Source organism: Myotis myotis, unplaced genomic scaffold, assembly GCF_014108235.1.
Source record: "Myotis myotis isolate mMyoMyo1 unplaced genomic scaffold, mMyoMyo1.p scaffold_m19_p_16, whole genome shotgun sequence".
NCBI lineage: Eukaryota > Metazoa > Chordata > Mammalia > Chiroptera > Vespertilionidae > Myotis > Myotis myotis.
In genome coordinates, this window is record NW_023416320.1 from 891560 (window position 1) to 904757 (window position 13198).

At 54.8% G+C, this 13198-nt stretch overlaps 1 protein-coding gene across 9 annotated transcripts in view; it reads left to right on the forward strand.

Moving 5' to 3' along the window:
- The window catches only part of PTK2 (protein tyrosine kinase 2), a 113908-nt gene that overhangs the window by 94799 nt on the left and 5911 nt on the right, over positions 1–13198 (forward strand). For 8 of the 9 annotated variants that reach the window (XM_036337584.1, XM_036337585.1, XM_036337583.1 and 5 more), the window contains 3 exons: positions 2126–2263; positions 3050–3181; positions 10994–11056. In XM_036337584.1, coding sequence (XP_036193477.1) covers positions 2126–2263; positions 3050–3181; positions 10994–11056 — 333 coding nt within the window. The remainder of the gene's footprint in view (positions 1–2125; positions 2264–3049; positions 3182–10993; positions 11057–13198) is intronic. The other variant, XM_036337591.1, reaches the window with a different exon arrangement.

Below are 13198 nucleotides of genomic sequence, written 5' to 3' on the forward strand. Positions count from 1 at the left end.
ACGCAGGCCTTACCGAGGCAAGATCCGCTCTCTCTCCTTTGCACGGCTCGGGGGCGGGAAGGGTGGGTGTGTTTGTGTTTTTATCTGTGTACTAAGGAGTATGTCAAGGGGCACGTTGTCCTGACATTCATGTGGACTGTGAGCACTCACCACTCTGAAAGCAGGCAGGGCAAGTGTCCCATAGCCCACAGTTCCTAGGCCGGCCCCCTTCCTCCTGCTCCCATACAGTACAGGGCCCCGTAGGCATGCACTCTGCAGAGCCAACTCAATGGGCAGTTCTCCTGGAAGCCAAGAATAAGATTCAAAAGTGCCTTAAAAGCCAGATGAGCCCTGGCTGGTGTGCTAAGTGGTTAGAGCATCGGCCCATGCACTGAAGGGTCGTGGGTTCAATTTCCGGTCAAGGGCACATACCTGGGATGCAGGTCTATCAATCCCTGGCCTCAGTCGGGGAGTGGTGGGAGGCAAGCAGCTGATGTGTCTCTCTCACATCTATGTTTCTCTCTCCCCCTCCCTTCTCATCTCTCCCCCATTTCCCCTCCCATTCTCTCTAAAAATCAATGGAAAAATATCCTTGGGTGAGGATTAACAAAACAAACAAGAAATCCAGATGAGTTGCCACATGGGCAAGTGTGGAAGGAAGGGTGGGCTTGCAGACAAGTAACCTGCACAGAGAAGTGAACCCTTAAGAGAAGGGGCCAGAGCAGTCAGTCGTGGTTGGTTCGGATTTCAGAGGGAAGGTGTCAGCTTTTCTTAAGAGGCAGGAAGCCAGGGCTCAGTGGGCACTGAGCAGGGGTTGGACCCAGCATTGTTTCAGGAGAACATGGCTCTGAGAGAGGAGCACTCGGGTCCTGAGAGCTGGGTCCTCGCCCGGTGACGGGCGCGCCGGCCATGGCGCTTGCCGGCTGGGCTCTGGTGCGTGTTTGTTAGTGGCGGGTGTCCCCTGAGGACAGCGACTCGCCTGGCCTTTCAGCGCCGGCAGCAGGGTGTACAGTGGAGGCCAGTGAGGAGAGGACAGGAGTGAGCAGCCCTCCGCTCTGTGAGTGGGAGCAGCTGCGGGGCCTTCCCTGGTGGTGTGCGAGGTCCTCTGGTCCGCCACACGCTCGGTGTGGAGCGAGTGCCATAGGCCTCCCACATCTCTTTGTTGTGACAGTTCCTAAACGCTCCTTGGCAGTAAGATGTCCTTTCTGACCAACTATCGTGAGGGTATAAGCATTTTCTGTTTAGCAGAATTTTTACTATTAAATATTGGCTTCAGTAAATGGAGAGAGCTGTCTCTATGTCTCATTTGACAGTTTAATTCCATATTGTTGGGATGGAGATGGGTATCAGTCAATGCCTGGAGGCCTAACAGATACACAGAACCTCTGCTGAAGGCTGTGTGCCTATTGGCTGTTCTTTATCTCATTCAACATGTGACTGAGAACCCGGGCCAAGGTACCAGCCGCGGGAACAAGTGCAGGGTCCTCTGTCCTCTCTGAGTGAGGGCGGGAGCGGATGAAGAAGCCTCTCATTTCCTCCTGCCTGACGCTCTTCTCCTGTCGGGCTCATGCGTCTTCGTTAGAACTTGAAGATTGACTCCCCACCACCAGCCCTTGTTCACCAGGGCACAGCCTTTTGGGGGCTTAGTCTGTTGGGTTGGGCAGGAAGGGGTTCCATGGCAGTGCCTGGCGCAGCCTGTGGGCGGCCTCGGACGGCTGCTCCCAGCTGTAGTCAGTGTAGGGTTCTGACTGCCGGGCGTGTTTGCGGCGTTGTCTGCTGCGGTCTCAGTGCAGACTCCCCGGGGCCACCTGCATTCCTCGGCTGGTGACCTTCCTCCCCCTTCAGAGCCGACAGTTGGTGAGGATCTCTTGATCTTCATGAGTCAGTCTCCCTCCCCGCCCCCTGCTTCCCTCTTGCACTCTCTAAGGAACCTTGAGGTCACATCAGGTCCACTCCCGAATCAGGTTCCACATTTATGTCCATCTGCAAAGTCCCTTGGCCCTGTAAGGTGACCGCGAACTGGACGCGAGCAGCTGGGGCTGTCATTGGGCCCCACAGCATCCTCTAGTCTGTTATCCCCTCTCCCGTGGCCGTAGGCTCTGCAGAACTCGTGTGGGAACCTGACCCACCACTCACTCGCCCGCAGGTCTCTGGCTACCCTGGCTCCCACGGAATCCCAGCCCTGGCGGGCAGCATGTACCCGGGGCAGGCATCCCTCTTGGACCAGACAGACTCGTGGAATCACAGGCCCCAGGAGATGTGCGTGTGGCCGCCCAGCGTGGAGGTAAGCTGGTGCTCTCAGGCGTCCGTTCGCTCACGGACGAAGCTTTGCCCGAGGCCCCTTCTCCTCCTGAATCCTGGGGTGTTGTGTTGGTGACCCGCTTCTCAGGCCGGGACGCTCCTTTTCCTCGCTGCTTTCTGGTGCTGTGAATCCTCCTCATTAACGAGAGGAGAGATGCCACCAGCATTAGCCCGTTGGTTTGAAAGGCAGACCCTAGACCAGTGGTTCTCAACCTTCTGGCCCTTTAAATACAGTTCCTCATGTTGTGACCCAACCATAAAATTGTTTTCGTTGCTACTTCATAACTGTCATGTTGCTACTGTTACGAATCGTCATGTAAATATCTGATATTCAGGATGGTCTTAGGCGACCCCTGTGAAAGGGTTGTTGGACTGCCAAAGGGGTCGCGACCCACAGGTTGAGAACCGCTGCCCTAGACTGACTGGAATAGGCGTGGAGCCGAGGCAGAAGCAGGCAGACGGAGCCGTCAGTGCTGTGGCCTCTGCCTGGGGCCCTGCTCCCTCCCAGACCGTTTGCGCTGTCCCCTAGGACTGAGCACACCTGGCACGGATGCTCACTCACCCCTCACAGTGTCTCCCTGCCTGTGCGCTGAGCGTAGCGATGGTACTTTCTAAAGGCGCTTGGCACGCGGCCACTCGCAGCCTCCGGGAACGTCGCCCCACAAGCAGCGTGAGCCAGTGTCTCCACACCGGCTTCCTCGTGGGAAAGGCAGGGAAGGAGTAAGAGCTTCCCAGGGAGCCCTGAGAGCACTGCCGTTTCTGCCCTCAGGACCCTGCGGCGCTGGACCTGCGCGGGATCGGACAGGTGTTGCCCACACACCTGATGGAGGAGCGGCTGATCCGGCAGCAGCAGGAGATGGAGGAAGACCAGCGCTGGCTGGAGAAGGAGGAGAGGTTCCTGGTAACTGCATTTCGGAAACGTCCTTCCACCCTTAGCCCTGCTGGGGTCTGTGGCAAAGGCTCCTCTTTTCCAAAGCAGGAGAGCTGGCTTCCCCTCCGGTTCCTGAAGCTGGCAGTCGTGGGTGTTTGCTCTCCTGGAGTTGCTTTTCCAGTGTCCGTTTCTGAGGGTAGCAGTGGCCTTGTGGGCTCAGAGGTGTGAGCATTTCTGTGGCTTCTGTGTTACCACTGAATTGACAGAAACAGCTCCCCGAGGTGTCCGCCTGCACACGGGCGGCCCGCCTGTCTACTTCCGTGATAACCTGCTGCCCACCACGGACAGCTGCCTGTCACTGAGAGACTGGTACCTCGTTCCCATTGACCTTGTTGTGTATTCCTGTGTGTGCATGCGCAGTCGGGGGTTGGGAGTGTCTCTTGGATTTCCGGGATCTATCACCTGAACCTTGTGGCTGGTTCCCGTGGGTCCCGAACGCACAGCCGGCGCTCTTTAAGGCGCCCTTCGTCTCACTCGATGTTTCTTAGACACTTTGCCCGCCTCTCCTGGGGTGTCCTTGCCAGCTTTAGTATGAAGTAGCTCCTTGCTGGCTTTCCTGCTTTTATTTTTAAAGATAGTGCCTCTAATAGTTTTCTCCATTAAGTATAATTTGGTATATTTGTGCCTGTACATTTTAAATATATTGAGGTGGTGGTGGTGTTTTTAAGAAAATGAGCCCTAGCTGGTTTGGCTCAGTGCATAGAACATCAGCCTGCGGACTGAAGGGTCCCAGGTTCGATTCCAGTCAAGGGCACATGCCCGGGTTACAGTCTTGATCCCCAGTGTGGGGCGTGCAGGAGGCAGCCAATCAATTATTCCCTCTCATCATTGATGTTTCTATCTCTCCCTCTTCCTTCTTCTCTGAAATCAATAAAAATATATATATTTTAAAAAAGGAAAAGAAAACTTTAAAAGGTTTAACATGAGTTACCTGGAGGGTTTTGCCTGGGTTTATGCTAGTCCTGCATCCCAGAGATAAGTCCCTACTCCGTCATAGGTGAGCCCTCTTCTCAGGCCTGGTTTACTTGTGTGATGTTTCATTGGGATTTAGAATTGATGCTCATCAATGAGAATAATTTGTTTCTTGTCATCGTTTATTGGCTTCAGGATCAGCACAGTGCTGGTTCCTAAGGTGAGTTGAGTGATTGCCACCCTACGGATTTGGGTCTTCGTTAGGTTCATGTTGTGGGTGGTGGGGCTGAGAGCAGCAGGCAGTCAAGACAGGGCCACCTCCAGTGACGGGACTGAGAGCGAGGAGACGGGAGCAGTAAGCATTCCTTCCGCCTGGGCATTTTAACTGGGATTTCTGCAGCATTGTCCCCGCCACAGCCACAGTGATGTTCCTAAAATGCAAGTCTGATCCTGAGTCTCTGGTGTAAAATCTGCTGGAGCTTCCCCAGGATGACCTGCCAGCCTCCTTCTCGCCCCTCCTTTCTTCGTGCCCTCCTGGGTCAGCCTCCGATTGTGGCAGAGAGCACTGAGCACTGAGGGGAGGGACAGCCCCCAGGTCATTGGGGAGGCTGAGCAGCTAAAATGACAAGAGCGACAGCCCCAGAAGATCTGGGGAGGAACATTCCAGGGAGAGGGCACACCAAGTGCAAGGACCCAAGGCGAGCTGGGAAGGAGCCAAGTACGTCTGAGGGTCGGAAAGACAACCATAGAGGCCAGAGTGCAGGAGTGAAGGGGGACAGACCACACGGGCCTCAGGCCATCCGGGGGGGGGGGGGCCAGGGCCTGGCGGTGGTGGGAAAACAGAGCATTTTGGCACTCAGAGGGTCCTTGCCATCCTGACTCTCCTTTCAGACAGCATTACGAGAAAGAACCTAGACTTCGGAGAATTAAAAATCCTTGTTACTAGGACCCTGCATTGTTTTCTCTCTTTATGCTTGAATTTCTTAGCCTGTGAAGTACTTGGCGCCCGCCATACGGTGCGGGTAATGCTTTCCTCATAGAGGGATGAGGGTGACATGGAAGCAGTGGAGGGAGGAGCCCCCATTAATTTTCAAAGGGCTTTTTTCTCTCTTCCTCAGTTTGAGCTCCATAGTTGCCATGGGCTGCATTGATGAGAACCTAGACTCCTAGGTCATGTGTCACAGTTCCTGCTATGACACAGCGTTCCTGCAGACAGTCCCAGGATGCCTTCCCCGCTCCTGACCCCAGGCTAAGGAAGAGGAGGAGTAAGAGTTTGGCCACACTCAAACGGGTTTCTGCAGAGGAGCCCTGAGGGGATTGCTCACTCAGGAGCTGCAGAGCCTTTTATTGGATTGGTTGGCTGTTTTGCGGAAACCTTCACTCTCTCTTGTTAGCAGGTAGCTAACAGCCCCTGGAGTGTGAGTGCCCTGTGTCCCCAGGACGCAGAGCCTCAGAGTCGTCAGTGCCGCCTTTTAGGCGAGGCACTTTCCAGGGCAGGCTTGTCCTGCTGTCCACGAGGCAGGCCAGCCTCTGGTGTCGTCCGAGCTGTTGTGCGCCTGCTGCCCTGGCTAAGTAAAATAAAACCCACTCACTAAAAAGGGGAAACTTTCAAAAAGATATACAACATACAAGCCACACTTCTTTATTATGAACTTCAACAGACCTAACACTATTCCAGATTGCTCTAGAAATTTCTAAAGATTCTTGTCTTCTGTTCTGTCTCCTCCTGGCCTGGTAACAGATCATTTCCACCCCACCTTGGTCCTCAGACTGCTTGGGGAGCAGTGCTGCCCCCCAGTGACATCAATTATGCAGCCTGGACAAAGAGTCAGGTTTCTACTTGAAAAATTAACTCTTAAAGTTGCTTTCTCAGTCATAGTTACCAGATTTTTTCAAATAGATCCCACTTTCAGGACTCAACGCGATTGCATGGTCATCTACATATATAAAAGGCTGATATGCTAAGTGTCCATTGACCATCCGACCGGTCACTATGACACACACTGACCACCAGGGGGCTGATGCTCAACGCAGGAGCTGCCAAGATGCACACTGGCCATTTACACAGAAACGGCACCGCAGACCTGGTGCTGACAAAGCAACACTCGGCTTCCCCCAAGTGGGACACAGGCCCCGCCACCACCCCGAGTGACACCCCACCAAATCGCAGCTAATGCTGCTGAGACCCCATAGCACAAAATGCGGCCCACAGCCCAGCCCAGCCCAGAAACGGTTGCTGTGGGTGCCGGGTAATGACGTCATGTAGCAATGTTGTGACTAGCCTCCTTGGAGTTTCTTCAGCCCAGGAACACGACTTGCTTTACAGCCAGGTGCAGACATTTTTCACTTTACCAAAATGTCTGTGAAGCGTTTTCCTGTGCCTCATCTCATTTGATCCTCACAGAAGTCCTGGAGTAGGTAGACAGGAGATTCGGTGGAATCGAATTTTCTTTTCATTAGCCGGAAAACAGATTTAGAAAGTTTAGAAACTTGACCCAACTGAAAAGAAGTAAGAAATGGTGGGCCTTGACAATGACTTCAGGTTTTCTCACTGCGCAGAATATAGTCAAACGCTGCTGCAGTTAAATATTTTACCCTTGGTTCTCCCTGCGTGATCTACAATAATAATCTGCTTTGTGTTGATATTTACTGCTGTGTTGCTGACAATTACCTGAAAGAGAAGTTGTGGTGCTTCACTGGGCTGGAAAAAGTTTAGCTACATCAGAAAGCAGGTCTAATTAAGCAAACTTATTCTATATCTATAAAAGGCTAAGTTGACTCGTGCATGTGTGATACATATAAAGCTCTCGCTGGCACCAATCGCACGCGTGTATTTCCATCTGTCATTGTCGATTGTGAATTTGGTTGACACTTCTATTATAGCGAAAGGGTGAATAGCATATTAAAATATTTCCTCTAATTAATTTCCTTCTAGTGTGCACAAATTTGTGCACCGGGACACTAGTTGTTAATAGTAGCTCCTGCCTTTCCTTGAGGACTGTGGTGTGCCAGGACCCCCGGATGTATGCGTCCGTTAGCACACGTTCTTGCAGTGGCAGCCTCTTGCCCCTGGTCACACAGCCGGGACCCGCGGCACCTGTGCGTGGTGGCAGGCCCACTCCCTTCTCCCATCCCAGCTCAGCTGGTGTCCTTTCCGAGCCAGCAGAATGCAGGGCTGTGAGAGAGCTAAGTCCCAGGCTGTTCCCAGCACTCTTCCCGGGTGGGCGTGCCTTACAGACAGAGCGCCTTTGTTCCTTATTTTTGTCACTACGCGCACAGGAGTTTTCTGTTGTGATCCTGGGCTCAAGACAGAAGTCTAATTTTAAAGTGAGGACGGCTGCCTCCATAAAGCCTGCTCTGTGTCCTCAGGCAGGAAGTACATATTTGAGCTGTTTTTCCTCTCAGGGCCGACCCAGGACAGCCCGTCAGCAGACCGCACTGCTGATCGCTCTGGCTCTGGCTCTGGGCCAGGCCACATCCCCCTACGCTTCTTCCTCACGTCAGGTGCAGGTTTGAAGGCGAAGTAGTATAGTTCAAGGCGGCGGGACTTGGAGGTGAAAGTCTGAACTTGAAGTGTTTAGAGGGATAGTGATGGGGGAGTCAAGACCGAAGTGGACCTGTGGGTGGCCGTGTTCCTAGGACCTCAAAAGAGCCTTGGCAATCACTGCTGCTGAGCAGAGGGAGTGCACGTGCCCGCTCGCAGGAGCCTGTTGGTAGCAGCCCCTATGTGGTGCCAGGGACTGGAGGGAACCCACCTGCCCCTTGATGGTGAAATAAGCAAGATTCACACAGCAGGTGCTGTGCTGCCTCACGTGGGCAGCCAGGGGCCGTCTCGCAGACGGGCACCACCAGGTGCAGACAGACGGGCATACATGAGTCCGTACGTGAAGCTCAGCCACTCGTCCCTGTGGCCGGGTGGAGGCAAGTGTCCACTGGGATGGGGCGGGCGGGAGCCTGCTGGGTTGTCCTGATCTGGGTGGTGTGTTAGGCAGGGACACGTACATGAAAATGCACATTTGTACACTTTGTCATAAATGTTGTACCTAATAAAAAACAAAAGATGCGTGCACGATGGGGAAAATAACCAGATAGCCCAAACGTTAGGTCTGTACCTGTTGGTGTGTCAGCTGGAACTGCCTCCTTTATCGGACCGTTCCTGTCCTCAGGTCTGTGCCGGGAGCTGGTCCATGCTTGCTGTTTCAAGGGACCTGGCATATATGGCATACTGTTCTTAATATGTTTGCTCACCTTCTTGGCACTATGTGTTTTAACCAAGGTCACCTCTCTGAGAAAGGTTGTTTCCCCAGGTAGGGATTTTCCCCTGAAGTTAGGGAGGGAGTAAAACCCCTTAACTAAGTGCCAGGTGGGTAATTAATCACTTTAACTACGAACAATCATACTTAAGCTACATAATCTTTACTCCCTGGAATGGAGATAAGAAACGCCCTAACCTTTGTAATAGAGATTGATAGGATTGGAATCAACTGGTATAAATACAGATGTAAGAACACAGAACTTAGAACACAGGACTAAGAAGACAGAACCTACACAGAACCCAGAGACAGAAGAACTTCGCTGGAGAGAACATGGCAAAAGATCCTGGGCTGAACCTGACTACAGAAATTGGCAAGGGAACCTGACTAGAACCTGGTGACTGAACCTGGCTGGAGAACCTGGAGACCCTGGCTGGAGAACCTAGCAAGAGAACATGGACACAGAACCTAGCTGGAGATCCTAAGCAGAACTTCGCTGGAGATCCAGACCAGAACTTGGCTGGAGATCCTGGCTAGAGATCCTGGCTAGGCTGCTGATCAACTGAACGCTATCTCTGTGTCCTTCCTTCTTCGCCGACTCCGTCTACGCCTTTGGGGACCCCTGGACCTGCTGGGGTTGGACCCCGGCAGGTCTGGAGTGTCCTGCGCGGGGAATGGGAGACTAGCCTCACCCGGGAGCAGAGAGAGCCCTCTCTTCTCTCTGCGGCCGCTGCTCCAGGCGGGCCTGGCTCTGCTCAGGCACTGTCGGCCCGCGGGGAGCTCGGTCATGTCCACTCACTCACAGCGGACGCACGTGAAGACCTTTCTCTTACAACTGAAATCCCGACTCTGGGAAAGTACACCTTAGAGAACTATTAGGTATAAAGAAATAAAAACATGTCATTTCATGTGATTTACATGGGAAGAAAATTGGTAATTCTTGTAAGTACATGAAATACAGCTCCTTAGTCTGTCAGCAAACCATGAACTCAAGTTGCTCTCATCGCAGTAAAAAAGGAAATAAAATGCCCCCGGCAGGTAGAAGCTGCTCACTGATGCCTGTGACCCGAGTGAGCGCTGGCGGGGCCTGTCTGCCTGGGCATGTTTACTGAGCACCTGGCACGTGTGCGTTGCTGTGCCAGGCACACGTGGGGTCCGTCTCACAGGTGAGGGTGGGTTAGGGGCGTCATGCAGGTGGCTCTTCCCCACCTGTTGTCCCGAGCCGAGCCGCACCAGCTAATGGAGCCCAGCGGGGAGCCGCTGCCAGGGCCTCTGACCTCATGGGCCGAGCGTCTAGTGAAACAGGTGTTCTCTTCCAGAAAGGGGGGTGCACCCCAGCAGCGTAGCGTTTTGTTCATGGAGTTTGAGTGACAGCACAGGGGGACCTAGTGGGAGAGACTCAAGCACACCCAGCAGGTAGACTCACTGCTGGAAGCAGTTTGGCAGCTTATCCCAGAACTTTCCAAACGTTGAAACCTGTGACTCAGTAATTCCCTTCCTAGAACTCTGTCCCGGGAAGTGATCGGGGGTTTAGCTAGGTGTGTACACAAAGGCGTCCCCCACAGCCTGCTTACACCACTGAACGTGAAAACGGCCCAAATGTTCCACTAACAGGAGAGGTGTTGGTTTATTTGACACCTGAAGTGGCGATAACTTAGTGATGTGCCGATATTAATTCAGTAAGGTTGGAATTCTGTGGTGTTGTTGCCCTTTTGTGCATTTAAAGCAGCGGTTCTCAACCTGTGGGTCGCGACCCCTTCGGCGGTCGAATGACCCTTTCACAGGGGTCGCCTAAGACCATCCTGCATATCAGATATTTACATGACGATTCATAACAGTAGCAACATTACAGTTATGAAGGAGCAACGAAAACAATTTTATGGTTGGGTCACAACATGAGGAACTGTATTTAAAGGGCCAGAAGGTTGAGAACCACTGAGTTAAAGGAAGAGTGAGACCAAGTCCTTTCTCCATCGCCCCCAGCCAGTGCTTGTGGCTGCGTCCTGGGCGCCGGCCCTGCCAGGTGCAGAGCTGCACAGCGGGCTCGCAGCAGCTCGCTCTGGTCTGGCGGGGAACGGTCACTGCCCGCTCACAGGGCTCCCTGGGAGCAGTGGGCCCAGGAGGGTGGCCGTGTGGTGGGCGGCGCGCTGGCGGCTGGAGGCTGCCGCCCGGTGGGGTGGAGCCAGCCTTTATGCTAGTATCGGTGAAGTTTTTGTACTCTTACCAGTATTTCCGTGACACCCAGGGTTCTCCGTTTGGGTTCTGTATTCTGGGTGCTTGTGGGAAACTTATTGGACCATTGCTGCTGTGCAGGGCCAGTCCATGCAGCTCACTTGGGCACAGGAAGTGCGCTGCGCCTCTTCTCGGTGGTTCCCTGGTGCAGAGGGAGGCTCGCCTGCTGCTGCGAGGAGCGGCCGGGCAGCTCCGGGGCGGGCCCAATCCTATTCGTGAGCCAGCGGCTTTGTGGGCCTCCGGCCAGGGATTGTCATCTCTGGCTTTTGAGAATTTTTCCAAAACTGGGTACCTATCTACTCTCCGTAGTCGAGGACAGGTATGTTATAAAAGGAAGGAACTTAAGAACCCAGCCTGAAGCTGTTTGGTTCTGTTTTCACTTCAGAAACCCGATGTGCGGCTCTCCCGAGGCAGCGTGGACAGGGAGGATGCGAGTCTCCAGGGCCCGGTAAGCAGGACATGGGCTGGCGTTTTCTTGTCATGAACCCAGCCGTCCACTCTGTGGGTGAAGTGGCTGTTGTAGCCCCGCACCCCGTGTCCCTGCCCAGACGCGGAGGCCTCCACCCGCCACCAGTGCCGTCTCCTCCGTGGGCAGCTGGCTCTGCGCCCTGAGAAGCGGGGCACGCACTGACGTTGATGCTCGTGTGCCCGCTCGTCCTCACGCTCCCCCTGCCCGCTCGCAGCAGTTCCGTCACAGCACTGGCTGCAGGGGAGGGTCTCCCTCGGGGTGCTGTCAGGGGAAATGCCTGGCATTCTCTTTAAAGAGCCAGCTTATGTCTCATCCCAATGGCTTTAGAACCTGCTAGGATTCTTCCCTGGGCTTTGGGAGAGCAGCTAAAATTGTTTCGTTAGGACTTCCATCAGCAGGTGTCTGGTTAAAATAAACACAGGTTTCTCTCAACGCTTTCGCTCCCAGTGAAAAGGAGCCTTGCGCCTGCCAGGTGGCAGACGTGTGGGCCCAGTGTCCACCCCAGCAGCTCCGTGAGGCAGAAGCCATTGGCTGACATCGGGACACACGCACACAGGCCGGGAGCTGTCCCATCCGAACTGGGACGCCAGCTGCCCTGAGGTGGGCCTGGAGGCGTGCTCAGTGTCAGCCCGGGAAGGCGCTAGTGCAGCGGGCCCTGCAGGCAGGTGGGCGTCCTTAGTTCATGAGCACGGAGTCAGGTGATCCACCCGCCACCTGACATGTGCCCCTTCCTCCTGTGCAACGAGCACTCTGTCCTGGATCATAGAGCGAGGCTCGTTCCGGGACCTGCTGCGAGGACATGACCAGAGGGGCTTGGTGAGGAGGAAGAATGCTGGGCTCCCTGTGACACTGCACAGACAATGTGTGGAAGGAACGAATAACTGAGGAGTTAGGCCGGCTGAGGGAGAGTCAGAAACACTCCGTGACACGGTGACACATGAAGGGGCCACGCGTGACCTCGTAGCACTGGCTGCACCAGGCCTGGGCGACAGGAAGAGTGGGTCGTCCTGGTGGGGGAAGCGCTCAGTCCTGCAGGGTGCTGTGCTGCATGTGTCCTGTCCCCACACTGCGTCCTCAGCACCCCCTCCCACAAGTGGGTAAACCGAGGCTTGTGGGAAATGCGCCCAGAGTTGCCCGCTGCAGGGTCAGACGCCAGGCGGCCAGCTGGCTGGGCGGCCTCTTCACTCGCCGCGTGCGGTTTTGGCTGTGGCTGCTTCCTTCCTGGGGCTGATGCACACGGGACCGTGTCCTCAGCTCACGGTGGCTCCGTGGCCTTCCCCCTGCTGGCGCCTCCAGGTGCTGAGGCTGCCGGGCAGCCCTTCAGCTGGAAAGCAGTGGGTTCTCCATCGGCCTGAGCTCTAAGAAGCGCTGAGGACCGGCCAGGGGACATGACCCCTCAGTTTGTATAAAGAGTAAAACGATCTGGATCCCAAACTAGGACCCAGGTTGGCAGCACAGTTATTTTGTGAGCTGTTAGCCTCAGTTTACAAATGGGAAACGGAAGCCTCTCACAGCTGAGTGCGTCCTCCAGGGCCCCCAGCTGGATACACGTCCCACCAGAGCACGGGTCCACATAGTCCGTCCATCACGCTCCGAAGGCAGGGGCTCCTGCAGGCCTGCCCTTCCAGGCAAAGCTGTGCAGCTGCCTAGCACAGTGCCTTATGCTGGCACTGCTGAACACATCCAGAATGTTCTGAGAATAGAACATTCTAGTTTTTTTTAACTTTCCTGCTACCTAGGAATCAACCAGAACATTCTTTGTGTTTCAAACCTTTTAAAATATGTGCGTGTTACGGCCAGGTCAGCACAGCCGTGTCTGTTTCTAAAGTTTGGGCCGCTCACTCCTCCGCAGCTGCTCTGGCCACCTGGGCTTCTCACACCTCCGCTTCCCACCCCAGGTCTGCGCAGAGGTCACGTTCTCAAGGGCCTGACCTTCAGGTCCCTCCAGCCCCAGCTCCTTTGTCACTGGGCCCGGCCTGCTCACAACCCTCCCCGGCTGCTGCTGCCTGTGCCGCTCCCTCCACCGCTGTGTGCCCGGAGCGGGCAGGTGTTGGCTCCCGCAGGTGAGCGGCAGTGCGGCCCAGCAGCTCCGGCTCCGAGGGCTTGGCGTCTGCGTGCACT